Source organism: Mycteria americana, chromosome 15 (assembly GCF_035582795.1).
Source record: "Mycteria americana isolate JAX WOST 10 ecotype Jacksonville Zoo and Gardens chromosome 15, USCA_MyAme_1.0, whole genome shotgun sequence".
Taxonomy (NCBI): domain Eukaryota; kingdom Metazoa; phylum Chordata; class Aves; order Ciconiiformes; family Ciconiidae; genus Mycteria; species Mycteria americana.
The window spans coordinates 306617-324760 of NC_134379.1; the positions used below are offsets into that span (position 1 = coordinate 306617).

The following is an 18144-nucleotide window of genomic DNA, read 5'->3' on the forward strand; positions in this document are numbered from 1 at the left end:
TTCGCTTCATTGATAACATAAAATAGAAAAGGCAGTCATGAATTTCTGGATTTCTAAAGAAATTCACAGATCTCAAAACCATCTTAAATTATGCTTCATTTGTGAGCTTTGATAGCTCTGAACTTTCAGACACCACAGTTAGACATCTTGTAAAGTCTAGCCCCTAGAAACTTGTTGACACAAAGTTCTTTCTGGCACATAATCAAAATCTGATGTTATCCACTTTTACAAACCTTCACTAAAGGTGGTTCCTAAGAAGGCAGATCCAGAGAGGGAGGTTCATTAATGTCTTTCAGCCGTGGGTTCCTAGACTTAGGTTCTCTTCTCATTTACTACTCCTCATGAGTGAAATGTTGTCCAGCTTCAGGATACATGCCACAGCACAGACTACAATGCAAGTCTAAAGGCCCCCTAAATCACATGATGTTTCCCTTCACATAGTCACCCCTCAAGAGGTTCAAGGAAGATGAACCTAGCCTGAAATGCAGACCTGGCATATTTTAAATTACCCTTGTGAAGACATTTACTCTGATAGGATGGGAAAAACTTGGGGGGAAAAAAACTTGATGGGAAAATGTCGTGCCTGATTAACCACTTGAGGGCATTCTACTTCATCTGTGTAACTATGGTCCTTGAAAACTAGACTACTAAAGGGCTGAGATGTTAGTCCTACATTTAGAGACAAATTAATGAAGACAGTTTAGTTTATGAGGAGTCTCACCAAATTCAAAGAACTTGATCAAACAAAATCATGCTAGTGAAATTAAGGCAGTAGGAACTTTATGCTCCAAAGGAGCGTTAACTATGCTCATCAGAGGGGTCCAGGTATTTTCATCATGCAGTAATTTCCGCAGAATCTGCAAAAAATTGCCACTTCTCTGGCCTGGAATTGAAAGATGATCTGCAATTACTCTACTTGCATGCTACCAAAAAAAAAAAAAAAAAAAGAGCATTTTTTGGGGCAGCATTGAAACCAGAATAGAATCCACCTTACTCTTCCACAAAGGATTGGTAACACCAGTAGAAATAAATGTAACTATTCACCAGAGAAAGTAGCTGCAAGTAAAAACAAGATTCACAAAGTTATCTTTGGCATCATGCTCTGGTACATAGTCATTATGCATACATGTATCTTTGCAGAACAGTGCTCCCAAGATGTCAGATGGCATTTTGTACAACTCTTGCCTCTTGTTTTGCTGTCCCCTGGGATTACATTGCTAACAGCAGCAGCATCAGAGGACAGCACAGCAGAACAGAGTTGTGTGCCTCAGCACCAGTGAGATATTAGGGGGACCCTTCTTGGCCTTCTTCCCCACACATCCAGTCTTGCAACATTAGCTCCTAGAGTGCCAGCAGGCTTTATGGTAAGCATGACTTTCTCGGTTCTAATAATCTGAATTCATTTGACAACATAACAATACCACTGGAACAAACAATGTTCATGCTCCATGTTAGAATGTGGCTTTCACCCCAGCAAGAATACTGGAAATTTACCTTCTGAACAGAAAAAATGTGTTTTGTTAATATTTTTTTTAAGGACATGGCAAACGTAACACTGGTGTGAGCACAATTACATCAAACTTGGGAAAGCAGGGGGAGAGGAGATAATACACCTACAGATGGTATGACCCTCTGGATGGCAATGAAAGCCAGGGAAACTCTAGGCCCAATGAAACTGATGCAAGGACACATGCTGATTTCAGCATGTAGACCGGATCTTAACACGGGTCGAAAAAGGAAAAGGGAATCTGTGGAGGGACTGCAAGGAAAGCAATACTCTCTGCAGCAGGACTCAGCTTGCAGCTAAAAAATACCTTAGCAGCTAGTTTAAGCTTCCTCCATTTTGCATGCATTTGCTGAGCTGTATTCTAGAACATACCGCATCACAAAATTAAATTACGGCAGTTGCAGAACACTGGTAACCTGCTCTAATGTAAACTGCTACCATGGATGATTTGCAGAAATTCAGTTCACTGCTTCTCTCTAAAACCTGCTGCTAGAAGTAAATCTGTTCTTTATATGAGCCATCTGATGTGTCTTGGAACGCTGTTGGCTATTCTAGTTTCTGTCCTTCCCTTCCACTGTTCACTCCACTAAGCCAAATTTTCTGCTTGCCATTCCTCACATTATTAGGCGGTGGCAGATGCTAGTGCAATAAATTTAATAGCAGTGTAAACACTACAGTCAGCTATGTACAAACACCCTTTAATTAATTATATGACTCTAGGAGAACATAACAAGGAGGGGGAGATCACATGCTACTGGGGGGAAGGAAGACACCAGTTTGTTTAAGCAGAACATTCACTGTGGACAAAATTAGGCAAGGCAGCCTTCAGAGGGGGGGGAGAGAGAGAGGGAAACACTAGTACAAGGTAAAAATCACTATACCAAAAGCAGAGTCATGAGGGTGTAGAGATTTTTCTGTTATATTGAGTATTTTGACCATTGCATAAATGTTGGAGAACCTTTGAGATGCATGGCAGATGTAACAAAGGAGACTGAATCAGTGAGCCAATGAAAAATGAGACCAGATGAAGAGCTCGCTAAAAACATCTTGGAGTGCACCCAGTCTTGCACGGAAACACTAGTTTCCTATAGCAGTTTAATGGACGCAACTCACCATAGCTCATAATTTCAGATACCATGGGTTAGTATCCACATCACAACTGACAGGTATCTTAACAAAAAGTCTAATTCAATGCAAGAAATTAACCATTCCCATTTAAGTGGAAAATGCTAATTCACAGCCAAGTTGGCATATCTGCAATATTTTCTCTTTATTCTTTTGACCTAATCATCAAATTAACTTTTATTTAAACATTAGAAATGCAAAATTCAACAAAACTATTAAGACCCACATATAGTTAGGCTGAAAAGAAATTAGTTGATTCCATCTCTACAGGTTTTATACACAGGAAAGAATCAAGTGAGAAGGAAATCTATATATTTCACATTATTATATAAGGAAATTATACAATCACAGAATCACAGAATCGTATAGGTTGGAAAAGACCTTTAAGATCATTGAGTCCAACCATTAACCTAACACTACCAAGACCACCACTATACCATGTCCCTAAGCACCTCATCCAAACGTCTTTTAAATACTTCCAGGGATGGCGACTCAACCACTTCCCTGGGCAGCCTGTTCCAATGCTGGAGAACCCTTTCAGTGAAGTAAAATTCCCTAATATCCAGTCTAAACCTCCCCTGGTGCAACTTGAGGATCCTCTCGTCCTATCATTTGTTACTTGGGAGAAGAGACTGACCCCCACCTCTCTACAGCCTCCTTTCAGGTAGTTGTAGAGAGTGATGAGGTCTCCCCTCAGCCTCCTTTTCTCCAGGCTGAACAACCCCAGGTCCCTCAGCCGCTCCTCATCAGACTTGTGCTCTACAAATTACACAAGGAAAGAAAGCAACAGAGAAAAAAAAATAATACAACCCAATCTTGCCTGAAAAAACTGACCCTAAAAATCAAATCAACAGCTGCCTTCCTGCCATACTTTGCAGTTAACACAGGGCTGATTGCTAGCACCTTGGCAGTTTTCCTTGCCAAAGGTGCATTTAACCATTGCACAGGGAGCTGCAGCCTCTGCTTTACTCCTAACCAAGCACCATATGTACAGATATAAACACTGTCGAGCTTTATTATTGACTTAAACCAAGATGAATTTCATTTTACGAGAAACAATAGATGGTTTCCAGACTACAAAGTCTTTCTGCTTCTGCAAAAACATCAACCTGGAGGGTGAAGTAGCTAAACTCTCCTCTTAGACTTCGGATTTGTGTCTACTTAGCAACAACCCAGTTGAAAGTTTGATGAAGACAAATCTCCTGAAGTTGATGAATTACTTCTCTCTCATGTTAATGTTTCTCCATAATACATGACTGGTTAGACCCTTAATTTGATAGAAAGATAAAGCAATACTGTTCCACGGCCAAATTAAGAACTGCTTATGCCCTATTAAGTAATAAAATACTAATTACTTTCTCATTCACTTCCCTATCTCTACCTTCCACTGTGGGGTGAGATTAGGGTAAATTTTTGTAGCAGCTCTCAGTGTATCCTACCATTCTATCTGGTGTTGTCTTACCCTGTGCTGCATCACGTTAGTCTAACCAGAGATTCAAGAGGTCTGGGACAAGGACAAACGCATTTTCATAAGTGCTTAATGCTCTTGAACACCCAATACGATTTATGGGAGCTCACTGCACTTTGAAAAGCTGGCCCTTGTGAACAGTCCACTCAAAACCAAACCAAACCAAACCAAACCAAACCAAACCAATCTTTCTCAAAACAGAAGAAGAATCACCGTCATCAAGTTAAGTCTTTATAGCAGCCTTGTGCACGCAAGACAACAGAAAAGATGAATTCCAAGTAGTGCAACAAAAGCTATCGTGAATCCTAGGGCATTAGAATTGCAATGGAAGCACCAAGCACAAAGGTGCTGAATGTACTATTGTGGAAGTAGCCAGTGATTGACCATCCCTTCCATGCAATAAGTCTCTGCTAAAAGCTACTAGGACCAATTCTGCTCTCCATTTTACTGCTGTAAGTCCAGTTTCTTCAGCAGGGTAACTCTTTACAGTAGTCTTTGCAAAGGATCAAAAGGTACTTGCATCAAAAGGCACTGCAATTGAGAGACGACTGTTGCACATTTTCTGGAAGCACAAATATGCTGTAGTAATGCTTGTTTCAAATTAGTGTGAAGTACAATAGTGTAATTGGAAGATGCTCTTAGTCATATGGTTTAGTTTTAGGTAGTCCTGTGAGGAGCAGGGAGTTGGACTTGATGACCCTTATTGGTCCCTTCCAACTTGAGATATTCTATGATTCTATGAATTAGTTTACTCCACAGATGTATATTAAACTTAATCTTAACCAAAACCATTATTCTAGTCTTCCAGTTCTGTTCAGTGCCTTGTGGACATTATGACAGGAGAACAGAGATAGCAGTTGAGGGAATGAACAGGAAATTGCCCATCATCTCTTAGAAATGCGCTGCTTCACATATAGAACAGGCTTCTTTCCCCCTTTACGCTAGATGGAAAAAAGATGAGATCCAAAAGATGTGATATCAGAAGGTAAAAAAAAAATCATCATTCTGATGTATTTACTGTACTTAAGATCTCAGGAAATACTTTTTCAAAGGGAAGTTACAAAGAATAGCTGGAGTGGTGGGGATTCATAGTGCATGCCGTGAATTCAACAGAATTTTATGGTCTATCATTCATAAGCCACAGTCTTTGGAGAACAATTCTTTGTAAGTTTTAAGGTGAGAAGCACAGAATTTGTCTTTTTAAAAAATCGGTAGGAATTGCACAGCTCAATCCTAGGTGGTGCAGAAAGGGCAGCAATTGCAAGTTTCCATACACAGACCTAACACAACTTGCCCAACAGTAGCACCTCCAAACCACTATCTTGTAATGGGCTGGATGTGAAGAATAAAAGTTTAATCTAAATCAACAATTCAAATGAGTCCCAGAAAGCAAGCGATATTACTGTCAGCACTATTTTCCAGATAGACAATCAATGCATTAAAAGATGAAAAGATCCAAGTAACCTGGTCTCGTGCAATGGGACCAAGAAAGGCCTTTCACTCACCTCATAGGAAAATTTCCAGTTGTGAAAGCTGATCATGTCCATCTATTTTGCTGGTTACCAGTAAAGGAATCCATCAGTCTGTATGTGTGGCATATGAAGCACAGGAAAAGTGAATTTCACAGGCATTTTACAGTCAGTTATGTTTTAAGCAACTAAAAATTAAATTGCATTTCATCAATTGCCTACCTGAAAATTCATCCTCATTTGAAGCATTTTTAATTCAATTAGCTAGATTTGCAGAGTAAAATAGTAGCATATTGGTGACAAAATTGACTAATGGCTCTTCAAATTTAATTAAGGTGTATTAAATCAAGTCATCCTTTGCGGCAAGCTGCATTACGGAAATTACATTGTTATTTGCTTGCTTGCTTGTTTACCTTATATTCTACAAAAATACCACTAATGCCATCCTCTCTTAAAAAAAAAAAAAAATCTTCATATTGCAGAAATAAGGTTGCAAGCCCCAGGGTATGCAGCAGGTTTTAGAATGTCTTCTTGGCTTCAGGTATGAGAAGCATATTGACAATTCAAATCCCACCAATTTAAGGATGCTGCAATTGGGGAACTAAAGATGACTGCCTTAAGCCTGTTGTACAAATTAAGTTTCAAAACAAAGAAACAGTCAAGGTTCATGGGGGTTTTGCCTGTTTCACTTTTTTTTGGTGTGCATTTGTGGGGTTTTTTAATGTTTACATTTTGGAAAATGCAAATGTATTAAAACCAAAACTATCCACAGAAACGTGACCTTTTTTTCCCCACGAAGACTTAAAGAGACAAACTCACTGCAAAACAGCCAACAGACAAGTGTTTATGGAACCCCTCTAAAAGAAGCCCAAGTTCAAGCCCCTGCTACAAATCTGGTAGAACTGGAATTTAAACTGTTTTACCAAAAAGTTAAGTAATTGTATTCGGTTTACGTAGCAAGGTCTTGGTAGCAGGAGGCTACAGGGGTGGCTTCTATGGGAAGACAAAAGGAGCTGCCCCCATGTCCAACAGACCCAGGTCCAAGACAGACCCGCCACTGCTCAAAGCTGAGCCCATCAGTGATGTTGGTAGCGCCTCTGTGATAACATATTTAAGAAGGGGTAAAAAGCACTGTGCAACAGCTGAGAGACAGAGAGAGAGAGAGAGGTGAGAAAACGTGACAGAAACAACTACGCAAACACCAAAGTCGGTGAAGAAGGAGGAGAAGGAGGTGCTCCAGGTGCCAGAGCAGAGATTCCCCTGCAGCCTATGGAGGAGACCATGGTGACACAGGTTGTCCCCCTATGGTCCATGGAGGGCCACGGTGCAGAAGATATCCACCCTTCAGCTTGTGGAGGACCCCACGTTGGAGCAGGTGGATGTGCCCTGAAGGAAGCTGCAACCCATGGAAAGCCCACACTGGAGCAGGCTCCTGGCAGGAACTGTGGCCCATGGAGAGGAGACCACGCTGGAGCAGGTTTTCTGCCAGGAACTGTGGCCCATGGAGAGGAGACCACGCTGGAGCAGGTTTTCTGGCAGGACCTGTGGCCCATGGGGGACCCACGCTGGAGCAGTCCTTTCCTGAACAACTGCATCCCGTGGAAAGTACCCATGCTGGAGCAGTTCTTGAGGAACTACAGGCTGTGGGAAGGACCCACACTGGAAAAGTTTGTGAAGGATGGGAGGGACCCCAGGTTGGTGCAGGGGAAGAGCATGAGGAGGAAGGAGCGGCAGAGATGAAGTGTTAAGAACTGACCGCAACCCCCGCTCCCCATCCCCTTGCATCGCTTGGGGAGCAGGGAGGAGGTAGAAGAGTTGGGAATGAAGTCGAACCTGGGAAGAAGGGAATAGTAGGGGGAAGGTGGTTTTAGTTTTGTTTTATTTCTCACTATCCTACTCTGTTACAATTAATTGGCAATAAATGAAATTAATTTTCCTGAGTCCAGTCTGTTTTGCCTGTGATGGTAATTGGTAAGTAACCTCCCTGCCCTTATCTCAACTCACAAGCTTTTGATTGTATTTTCTCCCCCTGTTCTGCTGAGAAAGGGGAGTGATAGAGTGGCTTAGTGGGACCAAAAAAAAATTGCCTTTAAGATGTAAATGCACTTTTCATAGCAAAGGGTAGAACAATGAATCAAGAGAGAACAGTGAAATTTGTAAATATCCCATATGAATTTATAATGGTTATTTCAGAATCTGGGATCTGAAACCAAATCCCCTTCAACCAGCTGAGGGCAACGGAGGCTATTATCACCCATCCCTTTGGAACAGTTTTTGCCTGTCACAATGCACCAACTGATCCTGTAGAGCTTCCCTTCTTATAGTATACAACTCCACTTCAGTCTCGGAAGCTCTTGCTTGAGTACTCTGGAGAACAGCCTGGTTGATTTCTCTCTTCAGTGGGCCAGACAACCACTTCACACACTCATTAACAAAACATTGTGTGACTACAATCTTCTAATTCGCTGTGGTCTTTTCATGATGCCGCAGTCATCCTAGATACCAAGATCTTCTGAATTCTGTACATGAATGTACTATACATGAATGTACTGTACAAAAGTGACTGAGATGAAAAAGGTCCTCCAAACCATTCAAAAGATACAACCTACTTGAAAGGACATTGCTAGGCTCTTAGGTGTACCCTTGCACTAGAATCATCAATAATATGACCATCTTATCATAAGGAGATGCACAGTTCATGATGAATTCATGCTCCCAAATTCCAGCCTCCGGGACCAGCTCCAATTGTTCTTCTGTGCTACCAGGACATCTTGGTCTTAAATAGCACCGCATACCCCAATGAATCAACACAAGTTGTAAGTTTACACAAATGTATCCTCGCAGTTGGGGGTGAAGGAAACATATCCTCATAGTTGGGGGTGAAGAAAGGTTCAAAAAATCCCACGTTTTCAAACGTGATCTATAGTAGGTAACTCAATAAAGTATATGGCTCAATATGTTTGAGTATGAGCTGCAGGGAAGACCACAGAGTGCCAGAAGAGATGAAAGAAAAGAATGAAGAAGTCTTGACTACCAAACTCCTGTCTAGGACACAAATCTGCCCTGCGTCAAGTGTAGGCACATTAATTTCACTTAAGTTGGACCAACCATAAAAGCAGAGGAGCTTCAGGCACCTGAACAAGAATGAAACAAATCAAACAGAAGGTAATACGTGACTAAAACCACTGCACTTAAGCAGCAACTGCTTAAAAACACACACGCAAAATCAGTTGTCAGAAGAGGTAAGTATTAGAATGTGCTGGTTTTGGCTGGGATAGAGTTAATTTTCTTTACCGTAGCTAGCATGGGGCTAAGTTTTGGATTTGTGCTGAAAACAGTGTTGAAAACACAGGAATGTTTTAGTTGTTGCTAAGTAGTGCCTTTACTAAATCAAGGACTTTTCAGCTTCCCATGCTCTGCCAGGTGCACAAGGAGTTGGGAGGGGACACAGCTGGGACAGCTGACCCCAACTGACCAAAGGGCTATTCCAGACCATATGATGTCATGCTCAGCATATAAAGCCGGGGAAGAAGAAGGAAATGGGGGACGTTCAGAGTTATGGCGTTTGTCTTCGCAAGTCACCATTACGCATGATGGAGCCCTGCTTTCCTGGAGATGGCTGAACACCTGCCTGCCCATGGGAAGGAGTGAATGAATTCCCTGTTTTGCCTTGCCTGTGTGGGCGGCTTTTGCTTTAGCTGTTAAACTGTTTTTATCTCAACCCACGAGTTTTCATACTTTTACTCTTCCGATTCTCTCCCCCATCCCACCAGGGAGGAGTGAGTGAGCAGCTGCGTAGTGCTTAGTTGCTGGCTGGAGTTAAACCACGACAAGTCATTCCAGTTTTCGTCAACTGTCCAGTCAGACTATTTTAAAAGGCAACAGAGCACTCACTACATTCTTGCTAGGGTAAAAAATAATATTTTGTGAGGTATGCCAAGCATTGACTCTACAGTCAGAAAACAAGAGTCTAGTTATTAATGGAGTAGCCACTATTCAGTTGTGATACATTTTCCTTTTACTTCAATTAATTACAAATAATGCCTGTCAGGATCACAAGTATTCACCAATAAGGAGCCAAATTTTATGTTTTGCCTTATGTGCAATAATATACACCACAGCCACTTTACTGGGACTCCATGCAGTAACCAAGCACAGGATTTGGCTCTTTAACAGAGTAGCTAGGGGTGGTTGTCTTTGGAATAGAAATCTGCAGAATGGTACAGTTGTAACCAGGGCCTTAAACACACTAGTTCTCAAACACGACATAAGTATCTTTCCCCCGCTTCAACAATAGCCACACCTATCAAAGCAGATTTACTTCCATAAACAGATGATAGTTCAGACTCCATAGACCCTGAAGTCCATCAGCTCCTTGCTGGAACATCCAGCTAAGAGCTAGTCAGTGCCAAAAAGTATTAATTATTTGGAGCTGGACAGGGAGTGTAGGGCCACGGGATAGGGGGCGGGAAGTGTTAAGAGTTGGCAATGAGAATGCTTCTCCACTTGTTTCTTAGGGGTCACAAAAGGCCCTCAGATGGTTATAACTGTTGGCACTCATGCAGCTAAAAATGTTAACTGTTTTTCCAGATGCTCAGTTCTCTGTATCACTTGGCCAGGCCCCAGACCTGGCTAGACCCCTTAAGGAAACATTAAAGTCATTCTCACCAGAGCCTGCAGCAAACGTGCATACGCGAGCAGACACTGTCACGCATCTCCAATGACTTCTTTAAGAACCAGAAGAGCAATAAAACTTGACTACTTTCCAAATGAGCTCTTAATCATCATCTGCTACTCAAAACATTGGAGGTCAACATACATCCTGTCATACAACAAGGTTTTTTTAGAGATGAATCCAGACAGATTTAATTTTGCTTTTTGTACTGAGGTCAAGGTTCCCTTATTTGTCTTAAGCAATTTCATAGCTTTACTGCAATATAACTTTGAGAAGGTTCAGAACAAGAAAAGTCACCTATTGCCATTTCAATGAGCATACAAACTTTATCCCCAAGTGTATTTGCCCTCAGATATTAAGTATATCTCCTGGTGAAAGCCAGAAATTGTGTGCTCCTCAGAAGCACGAGTTGTGCAAGAGGAGACAGTCAAAAGAATCAGAAATTGTACACAGCAATTTTCAGATGTTATCTAATTCTATCGCATCTTACAAAGATGTGTATTTCTTTTCCTTAGAAGAAATAATGGCCAAACAAGAACACGTCAATTACCTATTATCCCACAACTACACCAAAAATTCACGTTACTGCAAATATCCTGCTATTCTGATTTTAATACATAGTCTAAAATAGACTATTTCAACCTTCCTACTCACACATATCCATTTATCTTTCTGGAGATCATCTTCACATCTCTCTAAATTTCTAAGGGAAGCTTTCATAGGAAAAAGCTATTCACAGACAAGAAAGATACGCAAGCACTTTCCATTCACTGCCAGACAAACTTTCCTTCAGGAAGTCTCCCACCATCGCTAAAGACAAGAGCTCTCTTTCTAGCCATGTCAAGGTCAGCAAGTATACCTGTTACACATACAATGCATTCCTATCACATTACTGAGTAATTAAAAGCAGTGTAACAGGGCAAATAGACAAAGGAGATCCATAAAGATTGCATTATGATCTCGAGCTTGGTATTTGCTAAATTCTGAAATCTTGGCTTTGCAAACTTAATTCTGGGCTATTTGGCAACCATCATGAAATATAGCTTGTCATGACCTTCTGGTGTGTTGGGCTCCTGTCACTTCAGTGAAGGGCTGGCAGTGAGATCTGCTATGTCAGCCAGCCAACCGAACAGGTACGCTGTTTGCACATCCAAACTGCTTCGCAGCAGCCAAGGGACACCACAGTCCCAAAACTCACTTGCATCATAAAAGCTACAAATGAGCTTGGAAATCCACTGCTCTTATGGTTTCTAAGGTTGTTTTGGTTTTATAAAAAGCACAGAGCTAAACAACAGACAATGAAAAATTAAGCCTTTGGGCAAGAGGAAAAGAGTCCAGTGTCCCTCAAAAGGCAAGTCAGTCTCTTTTTGTTCAAAGGGGAACCAGTTGTGCTAAAAAATGCCACCGACAGAAAAAACAGATGGAAGAAATAAGAAAGGAATGGAGAGGAGCGGCACACATAACACGATGACACAGTCCTTAATGAACTGAGTGTTTGGATACCTTCAGCCCAGCATCTAGACAAATTTTTTTCTGCAAAGCCATTTTTAAGTTTTATATGTTCATGCTGTCCTTGCTTGCTTTTCTTGTGGAAGAGACACAATCAGCAGTTAGAGGGGAGCAGAGAGCTCAGCAAATCAAAAATCCCTACCATTTAACTGCAACATGTAGTGATAATGACTGCACCGAGACAGCCATGCTTGAACATGAAAGCCATTCAGAGGCTTGAAGAAAAGACTTCTTTTTGCTTCTCCAAACAAAATCTGGAGAAAACAAACAGTAAATGAGAAATGCTAAGAAGACCACTCCATTTCAACACAGCTGCCTTTCCCGTCCTTCTATGACCAGTCAGGCCTGGTTGGAGTACTTCGCTATACCAAGAAATAGCAGCAAGAGATGTGCAGTGAAAGGAACATTATTATGGTCATGAAAAGGATGCATACCTTTATTGATCAGCTCGACTGCTTGTACAATCATTATGCAAGCACCTTAACCATTCCAAAATTTTTCTGCAATTGTACCAAGGTCAACTATAGGTGGAATTCTATTCTTTTCCTTGCTGCATGACACTTGCAGCATATACAGCTGGTGTACAGAAGACCTTTCTCCTTTCCAGATACCTTCTATGTCATCTCTCAGTGAAAGAAGGCAGCACAAGAAAAGCAAAGTCTAGCAGCCTTTGCTGAGAAGAAACCTCCCTGGCATTTCTGGCAAGATGGCCAGAAATCACAGTTGTCCAGCAATGGTTGTTGGCTCACTGAGGGCAGGCAGAAAACCAAAGAGCCACAGACAAAAGCAGAAACTCAACACAAGAAAAACCATAAAGCTTGTGTGTTTTATTAGATCTGACACCAAAAAAGAGGTCTGAAGTTGCAATGTAGCTGGCACAAATTTATGCACAGCACCTCTGTCTGTGGCAATCATCCAGAAAATGCCAGCTGCTTCTGCTCACCAGTTAGAAAGGCAGGGGTAAACAAAATTCCCCAGCGTGGAAGTTACCAGCTCAGGAGTGGCAATCTGATCTACTAAAGCTGCAGAACAACACAACCTTTTTCTCATTGCAGTTCAATGTAATTAAAGCTGGTTCATGTTCATGGATGTGTGACACTGGTCAGCTGGAAAAGCCCAGATACATTGACATTGAACTGCACTGCCCATTGCTTGACAGCTGCATGTTTCTTCTACTCTTTAGAAAAATAAAATGGATTGGTGGGGCAAGGGGGGGAAGGAGATGACAAAATGAAGGGCAAAGCGCAGTAAAGCCTGCTGTTTGTATATGGAGACTGAATCATAGCAGGACTGCTAATCTCCAACTGCAATGTCAAGCACTTATTATCTCCCTATGGAGCTCTGCGGTTCTTCATCCATTTCAGATGTTTCTGGATTCCCTCAGAGTTTAATTTGCATGTGTGAGAGAAAAGAAAAAAGAAATGGTATGTTAATCTCCTGTAACACTTTCCAGCTCTCAAGTCCACATTTAAAAAAGGCCAAGAGATGAGCAACTGAGGGACAGAGGACAACCCTACTATTCACGTGACCTTATTTTAAGTCTTATGGAGGTTTGGTCTCAACCAAACTTGTTTTGACCTCATGGGAATGTCCATTCCAGCTATGGCATTTTTTCCCCAGGATTTCATCCTTTGAAATGCTGACACAGGTGTTAAGTTTACATGTCAATTACAAGCTTGAATTGAATGACATATTTTTTCTGTAACAAGTATTTGCCTGGTTTGCCAGTTAAAACGTATAGTAACCTCATTTCCCACTATAAAGAAGCTCAAGTAATGAAATATAAAGCATATATTGAATTCAAAGTACACAAATCGCCTTTGCTGTATTTGCAAAGACTTCTTCACCTCACCTTCACCGCACTGTGTCAAGAGTACAAAAACAAACCAACGACTTCAACCTTACAAACATTAACAATATATACTCAAAGTAAGGATGTGAACTCAAGATAGCTGGAGGAAATATAAAGCACTGAAATCCAACAGGCTGAATTTGTTCCTAGTGCTCAGTACATGCAATTTTCCTTAACATAAGGGACAGATATTTTGCACCAGGAGTGAATTTAAATGCATCACTGTGATGTGTGAAAATGCTTTTGTTCCATGACAGGGAAGGCATCTGCATCAACATAATTTATGCAGCTGTCTGAGTTTTTAATTCAGCTTGATTGCTGTTTGTGTTATTTTCTGTAATGAAAACTTAATAAATTTAAATGCTGCTGCCAGTTTTCCCCAAAAAATTTATTTCTACCTCTGATGAGAAAGGCTGTGCTGGTCAAGTCCTCTCAGTCATACTTACTGAGAATCAATGACTGAATTAAGTTATGTACTTGCCATTTATAAAGTTCCTAAGGACCTTGTCTGTCTCACATTGGAACTGCAGCATTACTTAAGTGAGTAGCGTCCAGTGAGTCTTCAGCTCTGCCCAGAGCATACCGCATCTTCTCATATGTCTTCATTTGTTGAAAGAGCCCATAATTATATGCTTTATTAATCAATTTATTAAACCATGAAAAAGAACCCGTGCTCTGCTCTCTGTACAGGCACCTAGCAAAACCACTGGCCCTAGAGACTGACTGCATTGTAACAAAGCTCTCTGCAACCAAAGCCAATGAACTCCTCATTCTCTGAGAGCCATAAGTAAATCCAGCTTTGGGGGAAAGGGTGGGGGGTGGGGGGAAGAGTTTCCCTGAATCAGAAGACCATACTCCTCACATCTTTCCATTGAACAAGTGAAGTACCCTGGGAAAGAAGCCATATAGGACACCTTTCTCTTTTCTACATGTTTTTAAAGAGAGAATCCAGCTTAACCTGAACTTTTAATTTTTTACTATATACAGTTGGGCTAAGGCTGAAATATCTTTCTACTGTAGCACAGAAGACAACATAGTCTTCCTTTAAACATCCTCCTCTTTCCCTCTTTGCCTTTATCATTTGTATCTGGTGGTTGCTAATCACAGACTTTTCTAAAATTGCCAAACCGGTAATGCTATTCAGTCTTTTTAAGCTGTAACAAAAGCACTGTACAATTATCTGCACTAACAACACTGCAATATGGCCTATCAGCATTGGCAGATAATTCCATGAAGATAAGATACAGATGAGCACATGTAAGAAAAAAAGAAATAATAATAATAATAAAAAAATCAACAAGTAGCTAATCAATAGGACTAAATCTGAGAGTATAAGGTGGCAGAGAAAAGGAGGAAATGCACATAATTGCCTTACCTATTTAGAAATCTGATGTATTTAGCAGGGGTGCACCAGGGAAAATTTCTAACTGGCAGCCAGAATTCTACTTTCTTTTGCATTACTGAAGTAGTGAAATCACATTCTAGGAAAATAAGATATGGTATATGTAATATTGGCTCAGACTTGTGCTACCCCAGTTCTTAATGATTTCACTCCTTGCCTGACATCTCTATTCAAGAACGGTCAAAATCAGCACAATGAACCGTGACCTAAAAGCCATAGTAACCTTGCAGCATACGTGAAGCAACATCAGAATGTAGATGCATCTTACATGTAGGCCACTTCATCAAATGCTTTGAGTCAGGTACACTGGCTCTAAAGCCTCTTCTAACAGCTGTGTGTGAACAGAAATTAAGTTAAAAGAAGAGAATGGATGAGAATTCTTTCTTTTACAAACCACAGAGAATTAGATGAAATGAAAATAGAAACCCTTTGTATTGTTGCCGTGAAAAGCCGAAATCAGGACTCAATAGTCAGGATGACTATTAAGCAGGTATTCTTTATTGCAGCGCTGGGCAGCACTGGGGATCGCTCCGCCACAAGTGCTCCGCCAGGTTAGCACAACACATCAGTTCATATACAGAAAAATCATACCTATTCATCAGATTTCCTGAAAAGGGCAGTTTTATGGTGATGAGTTCCCGGAATTCATTTACATAGTCCAAGCATGCGCAGTAAAATTAGGGTTAGGATCTTTTCACCCTCCCGGTGGTCTTCCATAGTCTTCCTCACGTTGTCCACTAGTTGAACTTTGGGCTTCCTTTGTCCATAGATAGTCATTGAGTTAGCTCATCAGTCCTTCGGCCTTGGAATGTTACAAGGGGGTCGATTTAAGCTAGTTCTTTGGTGCTTATCTTTGGCACAATCGTCCTGAGTTCCTGTTATCAGTGATTTAATTAGGAAGCCTAACGAGCTTGCTCAAGGCCTGTTTAGTCCTATCAGGTAAGAAGTCACAGGAAATGTCCCACCATCAACTCTGCTCAGCAGGTAACCAAAACTATCTTTGCAGGGGAAGAGAACAAAAGAGAACAAGGATGCGAGTGAAACTAAGAAAATGCAAGTCTATGTCTCAGTCAGGGATTGTCAGGGATTTAGCCCTTTCAGTATGAAGAAGGATAGACTATAACTCAGGGGACTGCTTCATTTGTTTCTGCATGTCTTCCATGCAACCCTGGGTCTCACATTCTCTTTGCTGCAGCTATTCAACTGCGTACCACAAGCAATCATCCTTTTACCAGCCTTGTTTCTTAACAGCAGAAACCCTTAAAAACAGTCTCTTACAACTCTTTCCTCAGTGCCCAACACAAAGGGCACTATGAAAAAAAACAAACAAAACCATCCTCATGTAATGGGTGCTAAAATGAAATAAGCATTCTAAATCTTTGCCAGCACTGGAAGAAATAGAGAAATATCTTCAAGAGTGCAAGGATAGCTGGTTTTTGGCAAGTCATTGAGAAGACTAACTCATGTTTGATGCAATACTGTATTAATTTTTCTTGCTACTTTATAGCAAATGGCATATTTACAACACATACAGTATCTCTCACAAATTGCCATTGAATCTCTGATTCCCAATGAAGTTACCAAGCAACATAAGTGAGGCCTTGACATCACTGTTAAGAGCAAATGCAAAACAGAACAGTTTTTTCTTCTCTAATTACCTATTTAACAATTGTAAATACACTCTGTGTATTGTGTCTACCTGTCACTTAAATACTATCAAAATAAATCGCTCATGGTAGGTAATCAAGAAGTTTGTGAATCAGATAAGTATTACTTTTATATACACCTGTATACTAAAATGGACCTGTTCACAGCTACCTTCAGGATTGACTACATGTAGCAAATCCATACTAAAATGGGCAAATCCATAAAATTCTTTAAAAAGCTAGGTTAATTAACAAGCACCATTATACATGAGCTGCATACCACCGATGGGTAAGGAAGTTAGATCCTTCTCTCTCCCTGAAGTCAATGAGGTAATTTTAATTTTCAAACAAGTAGGCAATTTGGGAACCAAAGTAACAATTAAAGGAAGACTGCTTAGGTTTTTGTCCTAGGTCCTAGATTCTTAATGGGCTATCAGTGCCCATTTCCCACTCATTTCAGTGGCACATAGTTACCTAAACGTTTACCTAAAACTGGCCCCAAACACTTGTGAAAGTATGTGTCCCCTTGAAAATCCCAGATAAGGATTTGCTGACTTGAAGGAGCAAAATAACCCAGTGACAATGACCAACAAGTCTCTTATATATGTTGATTACAGGAAACATGCAAAACGTTAAGTTGTAGTCTTATAATCTATCTCATAGTTGGTGAGCTGAGTCCAACATTGACTTCCCACTGAAGTCAATAAATTTCTATTACCTGGCCTGCCAGAGATGAAGTTTCCTCCTGAAAGAGATCATTGCAATTAATTTCCCAGCACTAAAATACTACTTACATGTCTATGTAAGTCTTTTAACTATGGGATGCTGTAAATTATATTTCTGTTGAGTATTTACATAATATCTGACAACTAATTGCTTCAGTAGCCAGATTTTCTTGTTAACTTTAAATTAATATGTAAGGCAAGTTAAACATTACCTTGATTTTCTTCCAGCTTCCCAATTGTTTCTATCTGCTCAACAAGGTCGTTTGAGTTCCACTGGCTCATGCCTATGAGAATGGCACTTTTTCCTTCCACCATCTCTTCTGTAGGAGGAAAAAGGAGAACAGAATAAATTGCAGTGACTAACAAATGAAAAAAGACAGGGTGAGAACTAGTAACTGAGAGAGAAATAAACACTCATCATGGTCCCTAATGGGAATATACAACAGGTTAGGATATGAAGCTTCTTGCTTACTGATATGCCCTACAGCATACCTGCATGCTTCATATATTGTGTGCAGGAAAACCATGGAAAAAGAGAGGACTGCCTGAATTTTTGCTCTTACCTTGAGCAGTCACTTAAAAACAAAGTTTATAATAAATGGCTTTGAGCGTTTAATATCAAGTAACAGAATTAGTCAGAATTCTTCCCCTGTCTTGGAAAAAATGCGTAATTTTTTTAACTTGTTTTGCAAGCATTGCAGAATGAAGATCAAAACCCCCTAAAATAATTATGCACATCTGTGGTTTTTTCCTAACAGCTGGCAAA

The 18144-nt window shown here is 40.6% G+C and overlaps 1 protein-coding gene across 1 annotated transcript in view; it reads right to left on the reverse strand.

The window, feature by feature from the left end:
* PITPNM3 (PITPNM family member 3) overlaps positions 1-18144 on the reverse strand; it is a 131160-nt gene that overhangs the window by 92709 nt on the left and 20307 nt on the right. The window contains exon 2 of the mRNA XM_075517739.1: positions 17591-17698. Within this exon, the coding sequence (XP_075373854.1) occupies positions 17591-17698 (108 nt within the window). The remainder of the gene's footprint in view (positions 1-17590; positions 17699-18144) is intronic.